General features: G+C 39.1%; 1 protein-coding gene across 2 annotated transcripts in view; it reads right to left on the reverse strand.

Moving 5' to 3' along the window:
* Nucleotides 1-14,484, reverse strand: part of otud7a (OTU deubiquitinase 7A) — a 539,312-nt gene that overhangs the window by 106,951 nt on the left and 417,877 nt on the right. For both annotated transcript variants that reach the window (XM_039773581.1, XM_039773580.1), the window contains 2 exons: nucleotides 5,618-5,719; nucleotides 957-1,084 (listed from right to left, as the gene is read on the reverse strand). In XM_039773581.1, coding sequence (XP_039629515.1) covers nucleotides 957-1,084; nucleotides 5,618-5,719 — 230 coding nt within the window. The remainder of the gene's footprint in view (nucleotides 1-956; nucleotides 1,085-5,617; nucleotides 5,720-14,484) is intronic.

A 14,484-nucleotide genomic window follows, 5' to 3' on the forward strand; every position in this document is an offset into this window, starting at 1 on the left:
TCAAGTATATGGGCAGCTGCTCCCAAACGTTTTCCTGTGCTGTCTGAATCCTTTCACAAGTACTATATATATATATATATATATCCTTCAACATCTGCAGTAAGATGCTGCAGATGTTCTACCAGACGGTTGTGGCTGGCGAGTGCCCTCTTCTACGCGGTGGTGTGCTGGGGTGGCAGCATAAAGATGAAAGACGCCTCACGCCTGGACAAACTTGTTAAGAAGGCAGGCTCCATTGTAGGATTAAAGTTGGACAGTTTAACATCTGTGGCAGAGCGACGGGCACTAAGCAAACTCCTGTCAATCATGAATAATCCACTTAACAGTGTCATCTCCAGGCAGAGGAGTAGCTTCAGTGACAGACTTTTGTCACTGTCCTGCTCCACTGACAGACTGAGGAGATCGTTCCTCCCCCACACTATGCGACTCTTCAATTCCACCCGGGGGAGTAAATGCGAACATTAATTTTATTTTAATTCTTTTCATTTTTATTATTATTTAATTTAATATTGTTTCTTTGTATCAGTATACTGCTGCTAGATTATGTGAATTTCCTCTTGGGATTAATAAAGTATCTGTCTATCTATCTATCTATCTATCTATCTATCTATCTATATAATGCACTAATATATACTATTATATAATAATGCATTATCATTCAGTTTGTCTGTAAGTTGGTACTTGCTTTTAGCTGAGGTTGAAGAAGGGGGCCCGAAGTCTTGTCAAGACCAGGGGTTTATGGACTTGAGTTCTTTGTGTAAATGAATGATTTCATTTTCTAGTATTAACCAAGGTTTAGCTAAAAACTTGTTGCTCAGATTTACATTCCAAGTCTTTTCTGCAAAACATTCCCTTCCCACACTTAAAAAATCAAGTGTTTGAAGTACACTTACTTAAATAAAAAACATATTTTAAATTGTGGTTCTGTACTCATAACTACAGCCTTATGCTCCTACCTCTTTGTTTTGCTGTGTTTGCTGCCATCTCCATCGTCTCTTCAGGGCTTCCCGCTCAGTACCACTCTTCATCATGGCATACAGAGATTTTCTTAACATCAGATCCCTGTCATGAAATCCCCACATTCCTGAAAGACAAATATCACTTTAAATAACAAAATTAAAATAGAAATGCAAATATTTACTCATTTGCAAATCTCCTATTAGCTGCCTAAGCTGTCACAAAGCAGAAATGGTCTCACCAGTTTGAAGTTTTATGGGCCCTATGAAAGTAGAACGAGAGTATTGGCCCACCTCTACTGCCTATGTACTGCTGAATCCCACAATCTCCAACTTAACACTTTTTAAAAAAATAAAATAACATAAGGTAAATAGATAAATTGTAAGTTACAAGGAATGCACTGCAATTTGTTATTCTGTGTCCAGAAGTTTGCTAATATTATGAGATAAAACGGGTCAATAACACAATACAGTCGATCCTCAACATTCGTGTGTTTAACTTTCATGACTTCAAGCATTTGCGAGATTTTATTAGTAACCTCATTTTTATTTTTGCAAATTTGTGGGTTTCACGGCTATACATAACAGAGAAAAAAAAAATGAGAGGTGCAACTTGCATTAAGTTTGGGGAGCAACTTGTATCCAATTAGGCACTTTTGTGGTCTTGAACACCCTACCATTGTAGAGTAAAGAGCTCAACTGTGCATTCATTGTTTGATGTTGCAATTATGCCTCCACTGAGTAGTGCAAGTCCTTTGGGCTCCAATTCCATGTGATGTGACTTAGTGAGAATATAAATATGTTAGATAAACCTAAAATAATAATTTTATTTATATAGCACCTTTCTCATGCTCATGATGGGATTATGTAACATTGGATACAAATATATTCTGCTTAGAAAACTAAACCGATAAATACAGGATATACAAATCATTAAAAAGAATACAAAAAAGTAAAATACCAATTTCAATACTAAATGAAAAGCCTGAACCAATGACATCATTTGTGATATAATACACATACACACTCACACACACACACGCGCACACAAATTATCCTGAGAATCTGGACAGAGAGGTAAATTGAAAGAAGGGGCAGAATGTTAGGTTAAGTTAAAAGTCTTCCTGAACAGGTGAGTTTTAAGTTGTGTTATTAAAATGAATGCATTCAGCTGATCTATTTAATTTAGGAAGGTCATTCCAAAGGCTGGGCGTTCTACAGCTGAAGGCCTAGTCACCCACATCTATCTACAACTTACTGAGGGGCACAGGACTGTCAGAATCACAGGATCTTAGTGGGTGAAAAGGAGCAGAGTGATGAAGAGGGTCACTGATGTAGTCTGGTGCAACACCATTTAAAGCTTTGTAGGTTATTAATAGAATTTTATACTCAATCCTGTAAAACACAGAGAGCAAGTGGCAAGGCAAAGCAGGATGGGTGTGATGTGCTAAACTGTTGCTGGTTCATGTAAGAACTCTTGCCGCATAGTTTTGAATCATCTGGAGCTGTGATATAAGATTAGGCACCATTGGCTGTGAGTTTGGTGTTAACAAATTGATGGTTTCTTATATCCGCAACAAGGAGGAAAGTAAAGACTGCCGACCCCATTGTCCCCTGCAGCCACAAGGTTAAATGTCAATTCACCTTTGGTATTCTCCCATACTCAGAGACCCTTAAGGATCTCAAGTGGTGTAGAAAGCCGATGCATCCTTCCTGATCTCTAATGCCATCCATCAGCTGTGAAGGACAGAGTGTTGAAGATGATGTTGAGACCTTGTCAGTTTCAGTGTGTTCCGCTAGTAGCGATTAAAGTATTTTGATTATTATTATTATTTTTTTTAACTGTGATGTTAGCACAAGAGGTCACAAATTCTAAGAAATAATAAAGACCAAAAGTTTTTCTGTGTACTACTGAGTAATTTTGAGTGGCATGATAACACAGTGGTAGCACTGCTGCATTTAATAAGGAGATCAGGGTTTGCACTCCGGGTCTTTTCTGGGTACTGGATTAAGTGGGTTATAAAATGACATTTCTTTTAATGGATTATTTCAGGGTATATAAAGTGCATATTTTCAGAAATAATGTTTTGTTTTAAATGTTTTGTTTTAAAAACCTAACCCCGTATTTCCCATAGGTTCAATGTTTTAACATTTGCGTCTTTGACTGTCCTGCCATTTTCCAGCAACGTTGCCCTTGTCAACGCTCAGGATTGACTATAATCTTAAAACTGCTTAATCCAGTTTGGGCCTGCAGTGGGGTCAGGGCCCATTTAAGCAGCACCCAGTCAAGGCAGGAAAGAGACTTAGGTTCCATCGCAGAATCTGCTTATGGACAAACACCCTTCTAAACTCACTCAGTTACTATTTGGAATCCAGAATTAACCTAAGCTGTACATATTTTATGATGCTGGGTGAGGCCTTATGCAAACACACATTGGATTTGCAAACTCTCCTAAAACGATGCTGGATCTGTGTAGCAGCGGTGCTACCTACTGCTCTATGCTGCAATGAAATACTGTAGGTGTCATATCATAATGTATATGCAAATGTTTATATGTCCAAGGTGAATGAGCACAACAAGAGACATACAATACAGGGCAGAGCCTAAATAAATCAAACACTGATAGACTACACTTCACATCGTCAACCCATATTAACCTATCTCTAGAATCATTTTAATGTAAACTCTGAGATTTTGTTTTCCATATGGACATTATTAAGTTAAAACCTGGATTGAACTGTTAATGTCACAAGGGGTTGATTCAAATTTTAGTTTTTCAGTTATCAGAATAGACAACTGATTGTGTCTTTCTGTGATTTATTTTATTTATATACAGACATGGACAAATATGTTGGCACCCTTCCACAAAAAAGAAGAACCCACAATTTCCTCTGAAGTAAACTGAAACTGGCAAAAGTAATTGGCACCCATCATTGTTTATTCCGTATTTAACAAAAATCAAACTTTGCTTTAGATTTTTGAATATTTCAAATGATAGCACAAATGAAAACAGCATTGACAGAAATGATGGGACCCTTAACCTAATAATATTTTGTTACCTAACCTTGATAGTTTGCAATCACTGCACACAAGCAATTCCTGGAGCTCTCCATGAGACTTCTGCACCTGTCAGCAGGTCGTTTGGCCCACTCGTCCTGTGTTGTCAAGTTTCAAGGGGGTCTTCTCCAGACAGCATATTTCAATTCTTCCCATAGATGTTCGATAGGATTTCAAAGCAGAGCTCATAGAAGGCCTCTTAAGAATAGTTTAATGTTTTGTTCTTAGCCATTCTTGGGTGCATTTAGCTGTGACTGAGACAAAGCTTTCTGACACTGGGCAGGACACTTCACTTCAGAATGTCTTGATAGTCTTGAGATTTCATTGTTCCCTGCACAGACTGAAGGCACCACATGCCAGATGCATCAAAGCAGCCCCACAACATAACTGAGCCTCCTCTGTGTTTCACAGTAGTTATGGTGGTCTTTTCTTTGGAAACTTTTTTTCATCTGTGGACATACAGTAGAGCTGACGTGACTTGCCAAAAAGCTACAACTTTGTCTCATCTGTCCAAAAGACATTCTCACAGAAGCCTTGTGGCTTCTCAACACGCAAATTCCACATAGGCTTTTTTAGGTTTATCTTTCCAACAATGGAGTCATCCTGGGTCTTCTTTTATTGAACCCACCGTCACTCAAACAGTGATGGATGGTGCAGTTAGACATTGATGGACCTCAACCTTGGAGTTCAATTTGTACCTCTTTGGAAGTTGTCCTTGGCTTTTTGTCCTTCTGACCTTTCTGGTGTTGATTTTCCCCTTGTGAATGCATCCAGGGAGGGTGTCTCGTGGACCTTAAACTTCTTAAAATTTGCAACTGCTGTCACAGGAGCATCAGGCTGCTTAGAGCTGGTCTTCTAACCTTTGTCTTTAACAAGCTTGTCAAACATTTTCTGTCTGACCTACTCAGACAACTCTTTCCTTTACGTTCTCTGGTCCATGTTCAATGTGGGACACATGATGAGACCAAACAGCAGAGGGACTACTTTCCTCCATTGTAATCGGCGGAATGACTGACTGCACGATTGGAGACATATGCTATGTGATACTAATTAAAGAAAACAATGAGTTGGAAAAATAGCTCAAATCCTGTTATTTATGACCTTTTCTAGGGGTACCAAAAAATGTGTCCAGGCCATATTAGAAAATTTTTGTTTAATTAGAAACACTTTCTTCTTACACTTGCTTTGCTTTACTCAATCACATATCAAAGGCATGAAGGTATACAGGGGACAATTGCTTTTCATTTTATCACTTACAAGGAGGCAGACAGCACTTTTTCAATGAGCTGTAAGGGAATGAACATGTGTCAGTGTCTATACAGTATAAATATGAAGTGATAAAAACAGGTATGCTATCATAAGAGGCGGTTAGTGAAGCTGGATTCACGTCTCTGTCTATGTGAATTTTCCTCAGATGTTATGCTTTTTCTCCCACATGCCAAAGATGTGAGTGTTAGTTTGAGTAGTGAGTCTAAACTGGTCCCGTATGAGGGAATATGGGGGCTTGCTAATGTGCCCGGTGTTAGACTGGCACCCTGTTTTAACCCTGTAATTAGCAATGTGTCCAGGATAAGGAGCTAATGATGCTTTGCTATGGTCTCACCTAAAGAGGCGGCATGCAGAAGGCAGTTTCCATCCCCAGTTGTAGCCAGTGGAAGAAGACGCTTGCAACTCGTGCACATGGTGGACCACCAGTTCAGACGACCTGATGAGAAAGAGAAAAGCCACAGTAATAAGCTTAGGGTTAATTGATGGTCAAGATATGATAATCACTGGGATCTGTTACAGAGTTATGTAACAGACATGTCAATATTATGCAGGAAAAGGAGTTGCCTCATATGGCAACTATTAACAGAATTCAGTAAATTCAATACTTGTAAGAAGCTGGCAGGTTAAATTTAACAACAATAATGCTGTCAGCTCCCTAACATGACATATATATAAAAAAATCTTCTAAGACCAGTTTTACATTCATGTTGCAACATCTCTGGTCACAAAAAGAAGATGCTGCACAGTGCTGAAGACAAATAGAATATCTTGGTCAGATTGTAAATGTAGCATTGTTCAAAATGACATCTTGTGATAATATATCCCTTGACATAATGGCCCAAAACAGTTATATTACCCAAAGCTTACAAATTGTGTGCGAGCATGCGTAACTAACTATGCATGTGTGTGTATGTCCTGTAATGTGAAGTCTTCAAAGTGCTACTTACATTTATGATAGGAAGAAGGAGAAATGGGAGGTAAGCACAAAATCAGAATGGCTTCATGAACACACAACCAGATCTCACACACACACACACAAACACCCAAATGTTTACACAAGGGAAATTGAAACAAAGGCGGCATGGTGGCGCAGTGGTAGTGCTGCTGCCTCGCAGTTAGGAGACCCAGGTTCGCTTACCGGGTCTTCCCTGCATGGAGTTTGCATGTTCTCCTCGTGTCTGCATGGGTTTCCTCCGGGCGCTTCGGTTTCCTCCCACAGTCCAAAGACATGCAGGTTAGGTGTATTGGCGATTCTAAATTGGCCCTAGCGTGTGCTTGGTGTTTGTGTGTGTCCTGCGGTGGGTTGGCACCCTACCCAGGATTGGTTCCTGCCTTGTGCCCTGTGTTGGCTGGGATTGGCTCCAGCAGACCCCCGTGACCCTGTGTTCGGATTCAGCAAGTTGGAAAATGGATGGATGGAAATTGAAACAATTCAAAGAACGTTATACTTGGACTCCGTCCTGCACTAGTAAGGCCACAGAGATAGGCTATGTAGCCAATGGATATTTAAACCTACCAACTCCTCTCTTTTTATTTCCTCATATACAAAGTATAGGGAAAGTATTGTAATTGTCCAAAAATTCAATGTCGAGATTTTGATGAATCTTGACGTTTTAGACCTCCCTGAATCTGAAAATACCATTTTTTAAATTATATCTGTGTGTGTGTGTGTGTGTATATGTAAACATGATAACATGAGTACACTTTCACATAGGTCAATCAAATTTTCCACAAAATTATTAGGTACAAAACGTGGATTTCTATCAACTTTTGGGTTGTTTCTGCTAACCAGAAGTGGTACTTTATCTGAACATATACTCAATTTTTTATTTTTTTTTTATTCATGCAGCTGCAGAGTCAGGTTTATTCAACTTTACTTTTATAATAATTGTTCAATATATTAATTAATGAGATTTGATTTGTTGTATTGATGGTTCTTTAAAGTACATAATATAAAAATATAATCATTGTATTGCAGTTAACTCCTCAAATATCCATCCCCATATCTGAGTATATGAGAAAGTCTAGGGGAGACCACTCCTGATTTTAAAAAAGTATTTTAATATACTATTCAAAACACTACTGTACTCCTATTTTAATAAGCGGTAACAGAAAAGCTCTTATGGATGTAATTCTACCGCTGCACCAGGGGTTGGCGCTGTGTCTTAACATTTTCCTCCCTCTGCAGATTGGATGATTGATGGCTAGAACACCTCTGACATCACTTCCGGTGTATGTCCACCTGGACCCACCTCTTAATGTCGGGTGGACTGAAAGCCTGAAGCTCCACCATCTTTGGCAGTTCTGTTTGAGCTCATGTCTGCAGAGATGACACTGCAATAACCGTGTGTGGTTTTACTTTTGCTACATCCAATTAAACGGGGTGCCTGTCTTGGCATCCTAACTCTTTATTGTTGTCCTTTACACCTGATATCTTTACTCTATGCACTTAATTATTAAATGTACAATGTTTAAAATAAACTGTACCCCTGGACAGGCATTGGTACCCCATGAATCTTTCATTTAAACTGCCTTGTGAATATGGATGAATGTAATGTTATTTGTACTTCAAAGAAATTAGCAATAAAGCTTACTTTGAAAGGCACTGTATCAGATACAGGAACATATGTTTGTCCTGACAACGTTGATCCATGTATGCTCTAACCTGCTTGTCCTATTCAGTGCAGAGTGGCCTTAATAATGTTATTTTATCTAAATACTGATAGCACCGAACAACAAATTTATTCCAAATGTTTTTCTTCCTGAAATTATTTCAGCGATTAGTATAAACAGCTTCAAACCGAACACAAATATGAGTTTAGACTGACTGTATTGCGGTAAAATGTTTGAGAAACATGCAATTAACTTTTATTCCATTTACAGTGTTTTATTGCTAAATGATGCTGACACATTTCATTAGATCAACTGAGCTAAAAATGTTTGGCTGATGATTTTCACTTGTAGTCAGCACCCGGGTTTTCTCATTTCAGTGTCGGCCAGCGTTGATGGAATTCCACTTGCCCTGATAACATGTTTCCATCGTTGCAATTTCGTGGTGAAACCTTTCAGCAAGGTTATCACTGGCTGCACCGTGATCAAAAGGGTGGAAGTCCAAGTGGGAATGCAGAAAAAGAATCTTTAGCAACTGTGCCAGATGAAGCCCATTTAGATCCCTAGGTGGTGCGGACTGACTTCGCCCCTCGTTGTCATTAGTGGGTAGACCTGTGGGGAAAGAGAATCCCCAGTCCCCCACAGTGGCCACAGCATGCCCTCCCTTCAATAGCATTAATGGGGTCCTAGTGTACATGTTATGTACTATAAGTAAGTATTTGAGTCTTATTGTGGATATTAAGATAAGTGAAATACTGTACACTTCTAACAAAACAATGAATTAAGTGGTTTTCATATTATGAGACTGACTGATACTATAAGAGTTGCCCCTTCAGTCTCAGCTTTCAAATCCCGGCTGAAGGCTCACTACTTCAGTTTAGCACACCCTGACTAAAGCTGCTGATTAACTGTACATACTGCATCTCTGTTATTAGTCATTAGCACTAAATCATAAGTAATATGATCATTATAATCTGTTACTAAACCTCACCTATTCTGTTTCTCTTTTTGGTACTCAAATGTGGCACTTGGTGCCACTGCCCACCTGCCAAGTTGTTTTGCCTGCCTAAGGTAAAGTCATCGCCGATGCAGGATTGCAGAAATCGTCGGGTAGAGGGGTCCTTTCATTGGATAGGCTGGCCCAGAGCTGATTCAGCTTGGAATAGCCAATAAGGGGAGGCAGCTTAATGGCCAAGGTCTCCGGGACTCTGAACAAATCCAAACTGTATTATGTGATATCATCTACTGTTAAATTTTGCTCTATACTTGTAATATTTCTATTACACTATTATATTGTATTTGTTCTGATCTGTGTATTGTATTGTATTGACCCCCTTCTTTTTGACACCCACTGCATGCCCAACCTACCTGGAAAGGGGTCTCTTTTTGAACTGCCTTTCCCAAGGTTTCTTCCATTATTTTTGGGGGAGTTTTTCCTTGTCTTCTTCTAGAGTCAAGGCTGGAGGGCTTTCAAGAGGCAAGGCCTGTTAAAGCCCATTGCGGCACTCCTTGTGTGATTTTGGGCTATACAAACATTCATTGTATTGTACTGATAGTATCATTAATAAAATTGTACAAAGATTTATTTAAATAGATATTGGGAGATGAAATGTACTCAGAAACAGAGCGAAAATTCAAAAGCAAGAATCAGTCCTATCTTCACCCAAAGCCTAAATCAGAAATCTAAATTTGACAGTAAGAGGCCTTTAAATCAGAGGTCAAAAATAAAGCAAAGTATACCACACACTAAAGTATCTTCAATTTAATCTCAAATGACCTGGGAGTGCACAATTCTCACCTTTTATACTGACATGCAAAGACAATGCAGGCCTGCTGACTCCCGATCGGTAACCATAGAACCAAACTATGCAATAAGCAAAACATGGCCACCATGAATTGGATTAAATAGGTTTGAGTGTCACATTTTATGTTTATTATAATTGATTTATTTAGTAGGTCGCATGGTGGTGCTCCTGTAAGGGAGACCAGGGTTTGCTTCATGGATTTTCCCTGTGTGGAGTTTGCACGTTCTCTCCATGTCTGTGTGGGTTTCCTCCGGATGCTCCAGTTTCCACTGACAGTCCAAAGACATGCAGGTTAGGTGGACTGGTGATGCTAAATTGACCCTAATGTGTGGTGTGTAAGTGTGTTCGCCCAGCAGTGGACTGGATCCCCGTCTATGGGATCATTCCTGCCCTGTACAATATGTTTGCATGAAAAGGCTCCAGCCCCGCAGGACACTGCAGCCTTACAAAATGGTATGGTTTGTTTTTTCACATCTTTGCTGTTATGTATGCTATAATATCATTACTTTGAATTGAATATCTGGAGAAAACATCATTCCCTATGCTTCCTGAAAAAAATTTCAGGTTTGATTTCCTCCCAGATGTTTAATCAGCACATAACAGAGAAATTCTAATACTGTCTCTTTCAGTAATTGTAATTTTTTTTTTTTTTTTGCTGATTTAGCACAAATACATAATTGCCATCTGTCTGCCAAAGCTGACTAATATGCCAGCTAGCTGATATCATTTTAATAGGGGAGCCTAAATGTTCCCTCCATCTTCTTATGAATGGTGATCTTAAACATATGGCTACTCTCACAGAATGAGATTGATTTCTTGCTGATAAAACAGACAACAAAGCTTCAGATGCTCAGCGCTGTTAATGAGTGTAATGAGAGATCTAACAGTGTTCTGCCACATCTGCCAGGGCAGTCTGATGAATTCAATTGGTACCAAGCTGTCATTGCAGTGTTGAATGTAATCATTTTACATGCACATTACGTTAATGGATAAACGTAAATTGCTCAAAATGAGCGAAAGAGTTTGGGTATGTATGTGTGTGTGTGTGTGTGGGTATGTCCTGCAGTGAACAAGAGACTCTATTAGAGGTGGGTTTATGTTTTGTGCCCAGTGTTACCAATGTAATATCCAGTCCTCGTCAGCCAAGTAATGGACAAAGTGAGGTAACACCTAGTATCAACAGTTAAATAAATGCCTGCTTACTGTTCACACCCACCTCTAAAAATTAAGTAAAATTGGGAGAGTACAGAATTCTCTGCTTTAATCAGGAATGTGTAAACACAATCCCCAAAAAATGGTATGGAATGGTCCATATGGTTCTTCCATGTAAACTAGAATAGTGATCAAGCAGAAAAACACTTACAGATTTTACAATACAATGCATTCATAATTGAACTGTGCAATAATGCAGAATCAAGACCATTAAGTTATAATATTATGTACACAAATAAATGTAGAGTGAAATGAACAGGAGATACCACCTGCACTCCAGAACAGGTCACCCACCTAAAGCTAAGCATGTTCAGGTCCGGTCAGTACTTGAATGGGAGACCACCTTGGACAAACCTTGGGTTGCTGCTGGAAGAGGTGTTGGTGTGGCCAACAGAGGGTGCTTACCCTGTGGTCTGTGTATGGAATCCAATGCCCCAGTGCACTGACTGTACTATAAAAATGGCGCTGTCTCTCGTATGAGATATAAAAGTGAGGTCCTGACTCTCTGTGCTCAGTAAATATCCCCTGGCATGGTTCAAAATGAGTTGGCTGGCTAAATTTCCTATCATGGCATACTCCTTCTGGCCCCCTATTCATCCCCTGTCTCTAACTCTATTATCCCTTCACCACCTAATAGCTAATGTGGGGAGAGCATACTGGCGCAATAATGGCTGCCGTCACATCATTCAGGTGGGTACTACACTTTGGCAGTGGCTGAAGTGGTTCCCCTGTCGATGTAAAGCGATTTATAAATGTAGTTATTATTTCAATAATATTTCACTTCAAACTAAACACATTGGGTCAAATGAAGTAAATGAGCCGCACAGATAGACAGATTGTCACAGAGGTGGCTTAATGCCTCTGTCTCGTTGTAGCGGTGCTACTGGGTAAAGAAACTTCAACTCCCAGCAGTCCCTGCAGTGGCTCCGATTGGTCGTCTGCGGAGGGTGCAGGGGCTGCTGAAGACAAGGAGACCAGCGCAACATTTAAAAGGGAGGCCAGTTCTATAGAGAAAGGAAGTCTTTTGAGTTTTGTGTTTGGAGTTGCCTGTCCTTTGCCTTCCCATTTTGCTTCCTGTGGATTCATGTTTTGTCCTGGATCGTCTCCTGTTTTGGGTGTATGGACTGTCTGGTGTCTTCCTGCTGCATGAGGACTGTCTGAGGAGGTGGTGTCGTCCTACGAAGAAAGGAGCGATTCTGATCCCATTCACACGTCATCATCTCATCAGGAAATACCAGTAGGACTGACCTTTATACTCATATATAGAGTGGTGATCTCTGGATTATCTACCACCATTATTTAATTTCACCATTTGCTATTTTTCATGGACTTCATCGTGTGTGGTTTTTATTAGTAATTTATTATTGTTAAATTTGTGTTTATTGTATAATCACCGGAAGGGACCTGGAACTGTTGTAGTTTGTATAGTTATATCTCATTTATTATTGTTTAATACATTCTTTAATTTCTGTTTTATTACTGTTTGCTTTTTTGTCTCTGTGAGGGTGTGTGTGTGAGTCGGGCCAAGGCTGGGTGCATTCCTGGGATCCTCACCGAAAAAATAAATAAATAACCGTAATATCGACGGTGTGAATATTAGCTGTTTTTTTTAGTCCACTACAAAGTCAACCTTTACAAATCTTTATAGGTGTGTTTGTTTCTTTCTCTTCGTCATCCAGAATGTGCTCTGGTAGCATAAACAAGCTGTCAATTATCTTCATTAATACATTTTTTTATGTGTGTGGGGCTCCATGTGTGTTTGCATGTATAATTATGCAACTCAAAAAATACTTGTGCAAAACTTTTGCAAGTCAATAGACATGGGACCTCGATTATAAAGCTAGTGCACGCAAACAAAGACGCTTGAAATATGCGCATGCAAACGTCGAGACAGCCTTTTACAGTAGCCTTGTATTTCTCACAGTATTTCGTTTTGCTTATGATTATTCTGTCTATTTATGTATTTATTAAAACAGCTTATGTAAAAAGAAAAGGAGAGAGAAAAAGAGCAGGCTATATCTATATCTAATCAATCCTTTTAATCCTTATAATTATAACTACCAACGTAACAATAGGCTGCATGGCAATAACTCTTGGGAAAATAGGAAATTTAGGTTAAAGCTGTCTCACTTCCAGTTAAGACTATAAAATGACATCAAAAATTCAAAATCAATGTCTCCATGATGGGACAGTTAACTTTGTGAGCTGGAATGTAAAAGGCCTCAATCACGAATTAAAGAGAAAAAAAAGTATTCTCTCACCTAACATGTTTACATGCTAAAATAGTATTTTTTACAGGAGACCCACTTACCAAATGTTCCATTCTAGCTTTACAAAGAAAACTAGAGGTGTGGGAATTCTTATGCATAGAACAGTCTCATTTGTAGCATCAGATGTAGTATTGGATCCTGAAGGGAGATATGTGATGGTCACGGGCAACTTATTTAACTGTAAAATGGTTTTGATAAATGTCTATGCACCTAATGTCAACGATAAGGAATTCATACAAAATTTATTTGCATCCATTCCCAATGTGAACACTCATAAAATTATAATAGCTGGGGACTTTAATTGTGGCTTAAATCCACTCTCAGATAGGACTTCTATCACAGGGGGGATGACATCTAGCACTGCAAACATAATTACAAAGTAAACTGACCACAACTTATCAGACCCCTGGAGGTTTCTAAACCCAAACTCAAGAACATATTCTTTCTACTCACCAGTACATCATTGCTACTGAAGAATTGATTATTTCTTTATAGATAATAATTTCTTGCCAACAATTAAATCTTGCAAGTACAATACTATTGTTATTCCCGACCATGCACCTCTGATCTTGGAGCTAAAGTTGCTATGCCCCACACACTCACCTCACAGATGGCATCTTAACCCACTTCTATTAGCAGACGAGAACTGTACAGAATTTATATCCAAACAAATCAGTTTCTTCTTAGAGACAAATACATCCTCAGAGGTTTCTGCAGGAATACTCTGGGAAACTCTAAAGGCCTTCTTAAGAGGACAGATTATTTCATATCTTTCCCACAGAAATAAATTAGAAACCAAGGAAGTATCAGAGCTAAAAAGCAAAATCACTAGAATAGATTAAGAACATGCCAGGCTTCCAAGCGAGGCTCTACATAGGAAAAGGCAGGCTCTGCATTGAGAACTCAACCTCTTGACAACTAAAGAAACTGAACAACTAATTTATAAATCCAGATATCATTAATATGAGCACGGAGAGAAAGCTAATAAGCTTTTAGCTCAACAAATCCACAAGCAAGAAGTTTGCAACGCAATCCCAGTAATCACCAACACGAACGGAGACGAAATCATCGACCATAAAAATATAATGCACACATTTAGAGACTACTATAAATCCTTATACTCTACTGAGTTTAAAGAAGACAACACACGATCTAATACATTTCTGGATACATTACAGATATCACAAATAGATACTTGTAGTGTGGCGGAACTGGATAAACCTCTGGAGCTATCAGAATTACTAGATGCTATAAAGTCACTTCAGTGGGAAAGCTGCAGGCCCTGATGGATACCCTGTAGAATT

Source organism: Polypterus senegalus, chromosome 12, assembly GCF_016835505.1.
Source record: "Polypterus senegalus isolate Bchr_013 chromosome 12, ASM1683550v1, whole genome shotgun sequence".
NCBI lineage: Eukaryota > Metazoa > Chordata > Cladistia > Polypteriformes > Polypteridae > Polypterus > Polypterus senegalus.